A 15,555-nucleotide genomic window follows, 5' to 3' on the forward strand; every position below is an offset into this window, starting at 1 on the left:
CGCTTCGTAGCTTCTGTTTTTCTAGGATATGAGAGAAATGAGCTAAGCGCATTACTGTAGGAGCCATGGTTCGCACTGTTTTAATGTGTCTCGAGGTTCATCCCAGCATGCATTCGCGATCGCGGCAGTTGAGCTAAGGCAATATTTGCGTATCCATGAATTAAATCAATCAATCGAGGTCTGATTTTGACTTATTTGTCCGTAACGAGTCCTCCAGAGCAATTTTCCACCTTGTACGATGGTTATTATGTCTTTATTTCTATTTGTAAAATTTGAGGTGGGATAATGGCGGCTTCTCAAGAGCACCGAGGTAGGCGATCTTTTGCACCAACGAACAGAAAACTGATGGCGAAAAATAACCAATCAGAACCTCCCAAAAAAAAGAATTTGCCCAAAATCGGAACTTCGTGGTTCTGCGCAGATTTACCAGTCAGACACGACATCTCAAGGTGGAAAAAAACTCGCTGAAAGCGAATTTTAGAAATCAACACAACTTGACGTAGAGACATGATTGGCTAAAAAATACAACGGTTTTTGATACATCGGAAAATCAACCAAAAATCGAAGACTGGGCGAAACGCTCAAGGTCGCAGAGGCATAGGGAATCCCATAGCGATAGCAACAGAACGATTGTAAAGACAGGGGAACTCCGTTCCCATGCCAATATTAGGGGTAAAAATAGTAATGTGTCTTTTATTTCACCTGGCGTTGTACGCGACTAGCTCACGCAAGACTTCTCTCACAGGGAAAAGCGGGTTAGCGAGCTTGGGATCATCAATGAACAGGACAACGGTTTCTCCCGGTTGTGTTCCATCCTTTTTCAACTTTTCGACGCTGAGTCTCCAATTTTTATCCAATATAAATGACCGCGGCTTCGACACGTCCTTGACCTTTCAAAAAAACAAAGTCACCAATGAAATACATCTTTTGGATCATTTGATATGAACCGCATTTGGAAATTAGGAGCTAAAATTTCTAGCTCGCTTGAGAAGCGACGCAATCGCCATTACACTGAAAAAATGTTTCCTAAATACAAGGCGGAGCCGTCTTAGACCAAGTAAACTGGATACTTAAAAAGTATCGACAAGAAACGGAGGTTTGAACTAAGACACCGGAGTTACCTTGGATCAAGAGATAGCGTTTTCTCAATCCAACGCTCCACGTCCCCTTAAAAGAAGAAAGCGTTTACTTAAAAAAAGGAAACATTCCATGCCGTGAAAATATTTCCTAAATTTAAGAAATTATCGTTGGTTTGAAGTGAGTATCCGTCGTATTGATCTAGGTAAACTGTTTACTTAGAAATAGGAAACAGTTGCGTAACTCCCACGTGCATTTACTGGCTTCAAGTTAATGGTTTGTTTAAAATTAGTAAACGGCGTGTTGGACGGGAATGCGCGTTTATTGTATTGAAACCAACTGTTGTCTTAGAATTAGTAAACGGGGACGCCCGGCATGAATGGATGTTGCCTAACTCTCAGGCGTGTTTACTTATTTCTAGCCAATTGTTGTTTTAAATTTAGTAAATAGTCACTGCAGGTATGCACACTGCACCCATATCATATGTATTATTATTGATCAATAATAGCAAAAAATGGTTTAATTTATCGAATTTTTGATGAAAAAAAAATTTCAATTGTATATCTGCAAGTATCGAAGACTCGACATGGCAAGTACCGACTTGCAAATTTTGGCCTACCTATCGGGATTTGAACCTCGGACCTACAGTTTACGAACCTAACACCCTACCTACTTAGCCATCGGGGCTTATGTCTACTACGGCCGAATTTACACTATATAAGTCATTGACTTAGGCTCTCACCATTATTGTGATAGTGAATATGCGTGAGACCTGATGGGTTAAGATTTTTTGAACCCGAAAAGATGAATTTGGAGCAAAAAAGAAATACGCGTGTTACTGTTGTCACTTTTTTTACGTTTATTTTTGTTTCTTTCCCATCTTATATTAATTTTTAATCTCTTTAAAAAGAATTTAAAGCAATGCGCCTTTTTTAAAATTTTCTCTCTTCAATTTTTCTTGAAGAATCGCTGACTTTAAAAAAATAAGAATAAAGAATGAAACTCTTCGAAAATGTTTGTAACACAATAACTTTTTATTTATGATGACTGAGATTGTTACATTTTTTAAATATTACTAGTTCTATCCAATTCGATTATAATATTCAAGACTATTCTGGACCATTTATTAGACTTTTCTATTTCAATTAGAATATTAATAGTTCTATTCAATAGTTCTAATTAATTCACATCGGGCGGAAAAGGAAGAATGTGAGCACTATAAAAGAAACATTAATAGTTCTAATTCCTTACTTTAAAAAATAAGATTTGAAAAATAAGCTTTGAGATTTTCTGGATTAAGGCATCTTTTTCCGTGGACAGTCACAATTTATTCATAAAAAAAGTTCAATCTTCGATTACTCTTATATTTTACTCAGTTTACATAATCACACGCGTGACGTTCTAATATTTTATTGTATAGCTGCACTTCATTTTCGTTACACTCTCTAAAGTTGATAGGAAGGTGGTAAAGAAGTGCTGGATCCACCCTATTTTGCAGGGAAACAAGGTAAAAAGGGTCAAATGCTTCAATTACGGTAAAAAATGTTGAGCTCTTATGAGTATCCGTACAAGACTGTGGAGGGAGGGGGGGCGGAAAGATCGGTCCCGACAGGCCCTTCGACCTAAAATTTCCCCGGACACAAATGAATCAAAGTTTTAAATATCAACAATTTTGCACTCGCAAATTCCTTTCGAAAATACAGAAAAAACTGCATTTTGTTTTCGATCCACTCCATCGTTGCGTTCATAAATCAAAGGGACCCGGAAAATCGATATTGAACAGTGTAAACACTACGTAGCAGCAGAGTTATTCGATTATCTTCATCTGTCAACTTGGTGGGTGACATGCTGAAAAGTATGATTCTCTCCACATTTTTTAATTTCTTCCTCGGCTCTTAGCATAAGCATGCATTTTATTTGACCCTTTTTAATTCTATCTGCGAGGGATCTTTCATTCATCAGGACAGGAAAAGTAAGGAAGAAAATAAGTAAAAAAAATTGCGATTTTTTAGTGTGAGGAAATACATTGTCCGATGAAACTGAACTGAGGCAATGCAAAAAACTCCCGGCTTCAATCTACTTAAGTATTTAAGTCCTCTTTATGAGGCCCCCTTCATTTAAAAATAAAAATTAAAACTTCAAATGCATAGTGCCGATCTATTTAAAACAACGCAAATATTTCCTCTTCCTCTCCTTCTTTACTTCTTTATTTATTTAATTTTTTATCGACGCCGAGCATATGAGTGATTTCTCAAAGGACACATTAAATGAATTTCTCCCTAAAGAACAATTATTTTGTAGACAAATATAATGGGCATCTTGATTTTTTAACTTCCGTCTCCTTTTATTCCGTCATAAATGGTGTTGGTTTAAGCAGATGCTAACGGCATCTGGCAGCAATTGCATGTATCATTCTCATAGGAGGCGTCACCATCTGGTTTACTAATTTTAAGGAAACTGGTTTCTTCTTCTGACGTACCGTGTTTTCTTTCATCAAACAAGCTGTTGGGTTATTAAAAGGCAACAGCGTCCGGCTTATTGCATCCTCCCCCGCTGAGGGCGTTCGCCCCGTTTACTAATTCTAAGGAAACCGTTTTCTTCTTTCGACACAACGTGTTTTCTTCTACCAAGCAAGCTGTTGGGTTAAAAGAAGGCAACAGCGTCTGGCTTATTGCATCCTCCCCCGCTGAGGGCGTTTGCCCCGTTTACTAATTCTGAGGAAACCGTTTTCTTCTTTCGACACAACGTGTTTTCTTCTACCAAGCAAGCTGTTGGGTTAAAAGAAGGCAACAGCGTCTGGCTTATTGCATCCTCCCCCGCTGAGGGCGTTCGCCCCGTTTACTAATTTTGAGGAAACCAGTTTCTTCTTTAAACGCAACGTGTTTCACTGTACCAAGCAAACTGTTGAATTGTAAAAAATCAACGGGCGTATTGCTAATTGCATCCGGTCGCCTCGAAAGGAGTTAGCCCCGTTTACTAATTTTGAGGAAACCGGTTTCTTCTTTCGACACAACGTATTTTCTTCTACCAAGCATGCTGTTGACTTAAAAAGAGGCAACGGCCGGACTCAGAAGGCGTTCACCCCGTTTACTAATTTTAAAGAAACTGGTTTCTTCATTCAAGCAAAAGTTGGCTTATTTTAAAACAATGTTTATTTTATTTAAGAAAACACGATTCGCTTGTCTCAAGCGAATCATGTTGTCTTACATGAAGAAAACCGTTGGTTTCTTCCAAGTCAAACCCGCTTTGAAATAAGTAAAAAATCCAAGTAGACGCGTTTACTTAAATTCAGGAAATCTTTTTTTTTCCGTGTAGTTTTCTTACGTAGATAAGTGCTTCTTCAAATAGGTCAGAAACCTTTGCTCCTGAAACCGTTGTTCAATCGTTGGAATTCATCCATTGAATCAACTGAACCGCATTTTGTAAATATAGGAACTAAAATTTCCAGCTCTTTTTAAAAACGACCTAATCGGTCGTTTTCCTACTTAGAAAAGTGCTTTCACGAATGGGTCCGAGGTCGTAAATGAAGTCCGACTGATCAAAAGGGGTTTTTTTATTTCCGTCAAATAAAACGTTACAATGGACAAAACTAAGGCATCCATACCGACACCGGAAACCAGCGACCTATGGGCAGCAGCCCGAGCAGAAAACATTTTTGTCGGGTCCTCTAGGCTGATTATTGAAATTGATAGACAAAGCAATAGATGAAAGAAACAAAGTAAAAATGGAGCAATTCGGTTGATGGAAGCGGGTTATTTCAATCGACAAATGGACTAAATTTTGCAATGTGAGACTAAAATTTTCAGCTCACTGTAAAGCAACGTAATTGCCATTATTTTTCTTATGCAGATAAGTGCTTTTACAAATGGGTCAGAAATTTTAATTCCTAATCATTGCAAAAGTTGGTCCAAATGAGGTTTGCAATAGGGTGATTTCACGATAAGAGGAATAGTCGTGTCGCCGTGGGTTATGAACGATATAGGGCAAAACGATTGAAAACCAAATGAATAAATCAATAGGAATGATGTCCCTGAACCTATCCACGCTAAAAAATATGATAAATTATTATCATATTTCATAATATGAGACTTTAAAGGCCGAAAATGTCCGGTCGGTTACGCGTCGCCAACCCCGATTTTGAAGCAAAACAGGAATTTGCGGTAACAAATCAGTACTGATCATGAACTCTTTGGCAATATTTGCTGAAAAGAGACTCTAATGTTCAAGAAAATTGCCAGTTTGAACTGAATTGTTTATTATTGAGCGAGAAAAGTCATTAGAAAGAGGTGTCGCCACATTTGGCAACAAATTTTTGCAGTTGTATTGAGTGCAGTGTTTATCTCGCCAGACGGAGTCAGGAGTTTCAAAATTGCCATCAAATTGTTCGCTGAAGTCTTCTCGACAAAACCATTACTGATAAGTCAGTTTTTTTTACAATGAAAACTTTAATTATTATGAAAACCAGTGATTTTTAGGTGTGTAGCACTAATTCCTCACTACGCAAAAACCTCAATTTAATATTATTAAACTAAAAGGAAGTCTCCAAAGTTTAGAAAACTTTTAAGGCAGCATCAATTCCACCTCATAACTCAAGAATTGCCAAGTTTCATCTTTTGTATCATCTTTTATCTCACATTTTCAAGTGTCGGTTACGCTGCGTCTGTTACGTAACCGACACAATATGGCAGGGCCGCCATGTTTGCGTGGACCTCCAGCAGTCCCGCGGGAAGCGCTGATACCTGATTCAATGGCTTGTTTATCAATCACTTTAACTTTGCACTGAATCAAAATAGAGCGTGCCAAAGCTGGAAAAAGGAGGTTCAATACCTTTAAAATGAGGTAATGAAATCCTGTTAAAGTTGGTGCACTTTTATTTTTAAGGTATTTCACATTTTAACTATTCCTGTTATCGTGAAATCACCGAATAGTAACATATTTTCAAGAGACTACCTCCGCACTCTGGTTTCATTAGTCATTGGTCTTCAAAAATTTAGTCTTTAAATCTAGCTTTTGATATCGGAGGCTCACCTTTTTAAATAAAATAAAACAATACGGGCCAATAATTTGCTCGTATATAGACGAGTATCCAATCCCAATCACGCTGCGGGTTTTATGCGGCGAGACCACCATCAAATACATGTTATCTGCGTTGTTAAAGCATGGTAATTGTAGCTTTCTGGCACCGGCATTCCATAAAATTGACACATGCCCATCAGACGATTTCGGTCCATCAGAGAATGTGCTCTCTTCTATCTGAATCTAAAATTGCAGTAAAAAGTGATACTTCGGTTAAATTTCGTGAAAATCATCGATACACGCCCAAGTGGTTATCATTATTTCAAGCTCTCTAACCTCCTAAATTTTCACACCCCCCAACTTTGATATGTGGGTTGAAATCTTTGACATGTAATTTTCCAAAAATGTACGTATAAATACCTGCTGTTGTCTGCTGCTGAATGAGAGTCCGGCATCTTTTAACCAGCTAAAGACTTGGTCAACAATTGATTCATTTGTTTGTTTGAAAATGGTGATTTTTTTATCTCCCATGTTTTCCTGAGCTGAATTCTCTAGGATTACTTCGAAACATGCACGAACAAATTCATATTCCGTCTGCAAAATTGCATACGAACATCATTCAAGTCAATTTCTTCAGAATCAATGTTAAGTACTGATAATTGAATGTTTCGCGGGCCAAATAATTGAATAATAATTGAAAGATAAAAAACTTAAACATTATCATTAATCATAATGTTTAAAATAAATTTGGAAGAAAATTGAAAAATGATGGGCACCTAAAAACAACTGAATGTGAATGTATAGATTGAGTCTTAAAAAAAAGTCCAAAAGGGAATTAGTCTTTATCTAAGATTTTTCTACTTTCCTCTCTGTTCCTTTTTGAAGAAAGTTGAAGGAAGTTATAATGAAAATTATTGAGATTGACTCTGGTATATGAAACATTGCGTAAAAAATACATACATACACACCCTCCCTGGCCCTCGCCCTCACACACATATACGTACGCATAAAAAATATGAGTCATCTTTGTAATTTAATTCCGATCGACTTTATGGGGAATTTGTTAACACCTGACGTTGCTATTATAAGTCGATTGAATACAGAATAGAGTCGAATGGATACAGCTAGAATCGTTCCTTTCTCGTGAAATTAAACTATGCAGGGTGAAAATTGGCTTCATTCAGAAGAACGTTTTTGTGTTCTAAACTTTAAGCCGCCAAGTTGTCATTTGTTATACTCACCGCAAATGATGTTGCACCGTACGGAACAAAATTTAGGCTTTCAATCAAGTCGCAGTCTGTGCTTCTTGGTTTCGTTTTTAGGCCATCCATAATCACACCGTCACAGTCAAAACGAGCACTGCTGGAATCGGCGTAGAACTCGATCTTGGAACCTTATGGATACAAATTCAAAAATAGGGGTTTTCCTCTTTTTAGTATTTTTTCATGATTTTATGATTTGTTTTAAACGTTTTTTAATCATATACGCGACTGCATTACGCTTGTAAAGATTTTTGTAATCTCTGTTGAAAATGACGAGTAGAAACTGGGAGAGATTTACTATATCACTTGGATCTCTGCTAATGCAAGAAGAATGTCTAGGGATATCAGTAGAATTTCTCTTATCGTTTCTTGCCAAATATTACTAATTTTGGCACAAACGTTGTACGTTCCGACAAAAAATATTATCGAATGCACAAAAATTGGCATTTTTGGCCATAATTAAAAAAACCAAAAACGAAGGCCACCGGCGGAGACAAAATACAGATTTTTTATAATTTTTCCTTTTGATCTCCATTCATCATTCACCCTGGTATGTAAAAAAATCACTGTGCCATATTGGATCACGGAAAATCGTCGATATTCAAACACCCTGGATCACCTAAAGGAATTTCTAACTTTTCTAAGGTTACTCAAAAATACCTTCATCCCACAAACGTTAATTTTTCCTAAGTTATAGAGAATTTTGTACTGAAAACTTCCTTTGTCAATTACTTTTGATCGTTGTGTGGCACACATACTCTGTTTAAATGTTGCAGATATGCTGCAGATGTTCCTCAAATATTCTGTCTTGGCGTTTTTCAAGTTCATTCAGATTAGTGCTATGGATGAGAAATGATGGTACTGGCCACTGAACTGCCTGGCTGTTCACAATACTATCAGGAAATCAAATAGTTAGTGGTAAATTTAATGTAGGTATAATCGGCACCAGAAGTATGCCACTGGCTGGTAGACTTCCTGAGGAGTATAAATAGCCAGAGAGTCTGGAGGCCACCGACCGCAGATTCCTCTCTCTCCTTGTGGATTACAGCATCGGCCACCGTTTTTTTCACTCAAATTAGAATACTCTCGCAAATAAGATCTGCGAGAAATCTTGACTTCTTTTCACACTGACGAGGTTGAATGGTAAACTTACCGTCAAATTCAGACTTAATACTTTCAGGCAACAGATAAATTGATTGTATGGAGGTCACTTCCATTGGTCCACCAGTCTTCCTGATGCTCAGGTGTAAATGCAGATTGATGATAGTATTGAGATTGACGACCCAGTCTTGTGTCCACTCAATTCTTCCGGAGGCTCCTATAACAAGTATAGCATCAGTTCAATGAACAGGAATATATCGTTGCAAAAATACGTCCTGGATATCTTGCAGTTCTTGGTGAAGCAGTTAAAGCCATTGAAGAGAATTCTCTTTGCTGGCATATCGACAGCTGAAGTCGAGAAATGAACAACTCTGATTGTGTCGTTGCAGGTCGCTTACTTGTTTTTTATTTTTCAAACGAGTACTGATCAACAGTGCTTCTTGATATTTCGACGATTGAGACGTTGGAAATCACAAATTGATGGTGGAACTCCCAAACCACGTATCTCGTTTTCGAGGTTTTAAAGTCTACGCTCCCATTTCATTTTTTGAAGGAGCGCACAAACCAGCGTCATTCCTCAATGTTTTCACAGAATTTTCCCCGTACAAATAGGGAAAATCACTTCAGTTTATAAGAAGTGACGTTGAGGAATTTGCCATCTAAAACACAAAATATAACAGGCAGTCTGCAACATCGCAAACCGAGATATATGGTGTTGGAGCTTCACCGTCAAAATATGGCTCAGTACCGTCGTCCATAACAAAAACGCAGTAACTCAATTCCATTCAAGATTTGGCACTTTCCACACATGCTGTCTTATTACGGGAAAAAAAACCGATATCCATTCTGCTCCATTTTCTCAGTTTAGGTCTCAATAGTATGCAAAAAGTATTTCTTAGGAATTTAAATGCTGGTAAGATTTTCTGCAACAAAACATTTTTCAGGAAAAATTGAAAAAATTACAACGGAGCTACGGCATTTTTTATTTGGACGGCAGATTAGGAAATAGGCTCAGTAAATAGTCAAATGAAATAATAACAAACAAGAAAAAACCAGAAAAACAAGAAGCTTAGAGCATCGATGATGGGCCAAAATTCTCTGAGATTGATCGTTTAGAAGAGCCTAAATGAATGAGCTCCAAATCTTAAACCGCAGAGGAAGTCACTATCAAGTGTTGAATGCATGCTTAACTGCTTGCTTTTATAACCCGCTTTAACGTCTCCGGGGTTTATATTAAGTTTTGCACCCGAGGGATCTCTGATGAGAAAATACTTTATCAACAGCTACACAGAGCTCGGTCCTCAATTTCTTTCCCCTCCTAGTTATGGCTGACTTTTCTTTTCTGCGTTTAAGTCTCCAGGGTCCTTATTTTGGTTTGCACCCAAGAAGTGCAGAGCAGAGGAAATTCGTGTTTTATCTAAAGGAAATTTAGCAACCTTGTGGAGGTTCTTACGATGTTATCCCTCAGAACATGGCAGAACATTCTGCCGTGCTAGGTAAGAACGTCGTATGAGCCACCAGGCGTTGCCAAATTTCTCTCGACAAATCACGAATTTAAGAATATTTTTCCCTCGATTTCTCAGAGGATTTCGTTCTGAATTTGATCTACCAAATCTGAAAACTTAGAGGAATAATATTCATAGCTTTCTTTAAAAATAAATATTTTCAAAGAAGAAATTTGGCAACATTTGAATGCTTATACGGCGTTCTTACTTAGAACGGCCGTATTTCTTTCCGTGAGGACAAGTGCATCTTGAAAAAAGAACCCACCTTTACTGCAAACCTGTATTTCTGATATGCGTGCGTCCAGCGAGCAGTCTGAATCGACATCCGGGATGACTGCGTTGGTTTCTTGGGTATTTTTTTCGGACTGAAATTCTTCCAACGCGGTTTTAAAGTTGGGATCAGAAGTATGCTCCTCCCAGACTCTGCAGCGCCCGCGTAGGAGAGTCCTAGTGATTTCAGGCGCGGTTTCGTGCGCTTTCATAACCTGGTTGACGACGAAATCACCGTTGCCACGCAGAACGGCTAGATATACGTGACTTAAGTCTGCAGAAAAAAAAAAAAGAAAAAAAAGGATAATTTACGACAGGTCGAATTCAAAAACTTCTCAAACCCGTTTTTTCCAAAATCCGACTCGATGCATTTTTGATGGACTCTTTCTAGATAGAAGGCTGCCAGGAGGATTCTATTGTATTGCAACGTTTCAAGGTTTCATCCACAAATTTCTTTTTTTTATTCATTAATAAATGTTTACATGATTTGGCTTATTCAATCGTTAAGCTTTATAAGAAGGATCGAAATTGTTTCGGATAATAACCGAGATTTTACTATTTTTGGAATTCATGAAAGCAAAAATGACACACCTTCTGTGAATAAATCCAACTCTGAACACACACGAATTTCCTTAAAAATGACCGGAGTTTCGTTGAATTTATGTGTCTCCTTGTTATCGCCGGAATTTTGTTCGGCGTCTCCCAAATTGTGTGTGCGGTCGACAATTTTCCAAACCTGCACCTGAAAAAATAAACGCACGCAAGGCTCATCGGTTACACTCGAATATAAAATTTCACCGTTCATAAACGTTTTAGGCTCCCCTCTGAACGCACTGCAAGTCCTCACCTCCCAGTAGATAATACACAACGCTAAGTTTGAACCCCTCCTCATTGGACAAGCGTTTTGCGAACATGAATTTTGCATGGAAAAAATGTCAGCTTATGCGTTGAATTTCCATCATAGGTTTTAAACAAATCGGTGCTAAGTATATATTCTACCTTTGCGTGACGCATTATTATACGCTCCCTCTTGTAACGCTCCAGTAACGCAGGTTTAGATCTTTCTACCTTCCTAAAGCGTTACGTATTTTATAAATGCCCCCAGGTAAGGAGAATGGATGAATGATGGAGAATGGAGGAACATGTGATTGGCCGTTCATAGGAAAAGGGACTTCAGTCCATGGAGACGAAAGTATCAATAATTGAGATATTTTCGTTAAGTTGAAGGGAAACAAAGGAATTTTCAAAGTTTGACGGAAACTGGAATATTAACCAATGGTGAATAGGAATCCAGTAGCCCAAAACTGAGGTTGTCACAAGTCAGGAATTTGAACCGAAACCAAACAATATATCTTCAGTACATATCAAAACGGCTTAAAAAATCATTTCTGTTAAAAACCCGACTGAAAAGTAAGAACTAAATTTTAGAAGAGAAGGTTTAAGAGCCATTGCAAATCAGGCAACAAATCGTCCTTCCCTAAAAAATGGGATATACCTACTTATACCTAAATGTCGCAAAATTTTCACTCTTAAATTAAATTTTTACAAGGAGCCTGTTGAGCGTTTCTAGCAGATAATTTGGACGTGTTTATGCTAAATGGAAACTATATGTAAATGGAAAGATGGGGTGTGTTCGTGCAAGCTGGATAAGAAACAATGTAAAAGTGGATATACCTAGTTCCTTTTGAAAAAATGGAAAAGCGGGATTTGACATTAAATCAAAAGGAATTGAGCTCTAACTCGTAAGTTGCTCGTAAGCCGTGGGAATGTGACAAGAGCCTTGTGGACAGGGCTCATGAGTTAACGAGTCCCGCCACCGATCTCCCCGCGTCGTACCCGGTCTCCCCGGTTGCCGCTGACGTCACTGGCGCCTTTAAATTCCCATTCATTCTTATGGCCCGAGCACAAACGGGCACACCCCATCTTTCTACTTGCACATGGTTCCATTCAGCATAAATACGTCCATTTTACTGACATATCGATGGTGAAAGTGCAGAAGTGCGTATCTCGGAAAACACGATTTTTCAGGAGAGTAAAAAAACTGTCTACATTCCTCCTTGTTGTCAGTAGAAGGGCAATAATTTTTGAGGATAGCAAGAATAAGATGCTTTTTCAGACTTCTTCAATATTTTGAATAATTTCTAGCGCTGTTAGAAAATACGGCCGAAATGCCGAGATTCGCGTTTTCGGCACTAGGAATTGACACTGTATCACGAGATACGCATGTCTGCAATTAGTGCTTTAAACCTATTGTTGGCGGATTTTGATCTTTTAAAAACTGAAAAAAGGGTTTCATGCTTACAATTCTTTATCAGAAGCTTCAGTTTAACCTCATACGGCCGGACCAAGCATTGTATGATCGGAAACTGACATTAGATTACGAGATACGCATTTCTGCAATGGGTCACTAAACCTTATTTATTTTATTGAATATTCTGAACGTACAATGTGAGTAGATAACGTGGTGATTTTTCTGCATTTTTATGGAGCCGAAATCGCGGAGAAACCCGCTTTTGAAAAATCTAAAAACTGCAAGACATTTCAAACGCACCCGAATGGCGGGAAACTGACGGTGTTGACGCACTGCGGTAGTCATATTGCAATCTTCTCTCATTTTCCTCCGATGTTTGTTAAAATAAAACGTGTTTCAATATGGAATTGTTGCTCGTTCATTACAGCTAACATATGAATGAGATTCAAGTCTTGAATTCAAAAGATACAATTTCGACTTTAGTATTGTTTTCATATACGAAGAGTAGATAGACATTTGACGGAAGTCGTGGAAACCCGTGCCCGCTTCTGATTGGTGCCGGATGACATCATTCGGCGCGGCGCGAAACCGGGGCGTTTTAAATTTGCATATAAGTTGAGCGATTTGAACTGCGCATTTCTCGGTTATTGAGTTACTTGTTCGCGTTTTTAATGTGCGCATCGTGCTCTACGCGTCATTTTCCTTCAGAAAACTATATTCGCAAGTCAAAATTCGTTCATGGTTTAGTGACCCATTAGCGTTTTGAAGCTACTCTTGATCATTAAGATCAAAAATAGAATTTATTCAACCTTAAAACTTATTTAGAAGCTTTAGTCGATCCAATACACTAAATGAAGCATTGTTTGACCGGATTGACTCTAATAAAACTGACCGTTGTGATGAACCGTCAGTTCAATCAGTTCATGATTGCATTGGCCCAGAGAGTAAAAGTATGGACATGAACGCCGCGCGTGCTAGTAGGTAGTAGATACCTATGAAGAAATGATACTGGAGGGCCCTCGAGTGATAATCCGCCTTCAATTACAAGCGTATGCAACATTAATGACAAGTAACAGTACCTAATCCCCCCCTTCCCTCGTTTATCGGCCTATCACCAGCATTTACTGATATTATGCATGGTGGACTGCCTGATTATCCACATTTATCCACATCAACTTTTCTTTTAGATAGATAAATGAAAACAATTGAAAACAAACATGGAACAGCTGATCAGCTGATGTGCGGTGTTGGTGGAAAACGCTGCTGAGGAGCGCGCGTTGTGATTGGTTGTGCGTAAGGCGCGCCCAAAAATGAACAGGCCTGAACAAGATACGCATTCCTGCACTTAAGCCCGAGATACGCGAAAAAAGTTCTACGGTTTTAGGTGACTTCCCGATTTTTTTCGATTATAATCTCTTGCTGGCTGATAGACGACATCTTCAACTACACGTTTATGCAGCTAACTCAAAACTGTCAAAAATCGAGATACGCACGTCTGCACTTTCACCATCGATATCCTCTGATTTCAAGCAAAAATCAGCAAAATTTCGGACACAAATGTATAGGCGTTCAGTGCAAAGAGGGCATTCCTTGGTGCGGCGTCTTAAAATCTTGACTGCTAATTTATATTTTAGAGAAAAAACTATTCAGTGAATTTTCTGAAATTTCTCGTTTTCAGAATTGTAAAATCGTGAAGAAAATTTAGTAATAGTTTCAACGAGCTCCATTCATTTGCTTTAATTATAATGCATGAAACGAAGATTCTGAGACACCGCAACCAAGAAATACCCTTTCTGCACCCAGCGTTTCCATTGCATAGTCATATTTTTGGAAGAAATTGAGTTTTTTAAATGTATTTGCAACCTTTGAATGAGGTGAAATGTTTCTTCTTCTCAGAAATAACAAAATGCGCTCCTTCACCCCTTCCCTTTTTGGTACTCAGTTTAATCAAAATACTTTCAGCGTTAGGGATTTTCGATTATAATCATGAATACACGGGTATCATGCATGGATGATATGAACTAAGTACTCAGAAGATCTTAAGTTACGATAATACTCACTAGTAAGAATGCAAGCGGAGAGATCGGAAAGCCTTGAGCATCGTATTCATCCAGAATTTTCTGAATCTCTTTCAAAGTTATCATTTGCTCGCAATCTGATAGTTTGTGCAAGTCCACTACCTATCGTATGAAGAAAATTTATGATGATTTTTATCGAAAGCAAGTTTGCCCCCACGAATTGACGACTGTGACTGACCCATGCTCAGTATTGCAATATGTGATTTTCCTTCGCCTTTGCCGATATATTCTCAGGAAGTTTCTCTCATATATGTGTGAAATTAGGTATTTTCTTAAGAAACAAAAAAGATACAGACACTTTGAACACAAAATAAGGAGGTGTTCTTTTCAAATTAGAGATTTATCGGTCATATCGACAATTCATTGCGCCTATAAGTCGAGGACTCACCTTAAACCGTCAAGTTTGGTTCAAAAATTTTGAGAGTTTTATAATGTCGAAATATTCGTAAAACACATATTTTGAGCAATCACGCCAGTAATGGAATTTTGAGGTTTTGCTTGGCCATTCTGTATTCCGTTTACAATCTATGTAAAGACACTGCCAATAAAATAGACTATGTTTTGCAATGGGTCAGTTGCGCTGGTCACGGAATCGTGTTTTGATGCTTGTTCTTGTAGTTCCGCTGAAAATAATAAGATCTGCCTAAACAGCAACTCTCTACGTTCAGTATTAACCGAGATATCGCCCTTTGGAAAGTCGGGTTTTTGACGTCATCCACAGCGGTAGTGACACCCTTGGTTTCTTCCACCTTGCTTTCATCAGTCAGGGTGATGCACGTTTTGTATTGGTTACTCAACGTGAAACTCGAATGGAAGCAAGGTGGAAGTAACCAAAGGTGTCACTACCGCGGTGGGTGACGTCAAAAACCCGACTTTTCAAAGGGCGATATCTCGATAAATACTGAATGTAGAAAGTTGCTATTTAGACGGATTATTATTTTTAGCTGAACTACAAGAATCAAGGATGAAAACACGATTCTGTGATCATGCAGCGC

At 38.3% G+C, this 15,555-nt stretch overlaps 1 protein-coding gene across 2 annotated transcripts in view; it reads right to left on the bottom strand.

Annotated features, from left to right (window-relative positions):
• Window positions 1–15,555, bottom strand: part of LOC109030399 (fatty acid synthase) — a 70,629-nt gene that overhangs the window by 24,753 nt on the left and 30,321 nt on the right. Inside the window, exons 15-22 of one of the 2 annotated variants that reach the window (XM_072304021.1) lie at window positions 14,543–14,662; window positions 10,823–10,973; window positions 10,227–10,505; window positions 8,509–8,673; window positions 7,335–7,486; window positions 6,514–6,687; window positions 6,106–6,336; window positions 703–890 (exon numbers count right to left, since the gene is read on the bottom strand). In XM_072304021.1, coding sequence (XP_072160122.1) covers window positions 703–890; window positions 6,106–6,336; window positions 6,514–6,687; window positions 7,335–7,486; window positions 8,509–8,673; window positions 10,227–10,505; window positions 10,823–10,973; window positions 14,543–14,662 — 1,460 coding nt within the window. The remainder of the gene's footprint in view (window positions 1–702; window positions 891–6,105; window positions 6,337–6,513; window positions 6,688–7,334; window positions 7,487–8,508; window positions 8,674–10,226; window positions 10,506–10,822; window positions 10,974–14,542; window positions 14,663–15,555) is intronic. The other variant, XM_072304022.1, reaches the window with a different exon arrangement.

Source organism: Bemisia tabaci, chromosome 9 (genome assembly GCF_918797505.1).
Source record: "Bemisia tabaci chromosome 9, PGI_BMITA_v3".
In the NCBI taxonomy this organism is placed as follows: domain Eukaryota; kingdom Metazoa; phylum Arthropoda; class Insecta; order Hemiptera; family Aleyrodidae; genus Bemisia; species Bemisia tabaci.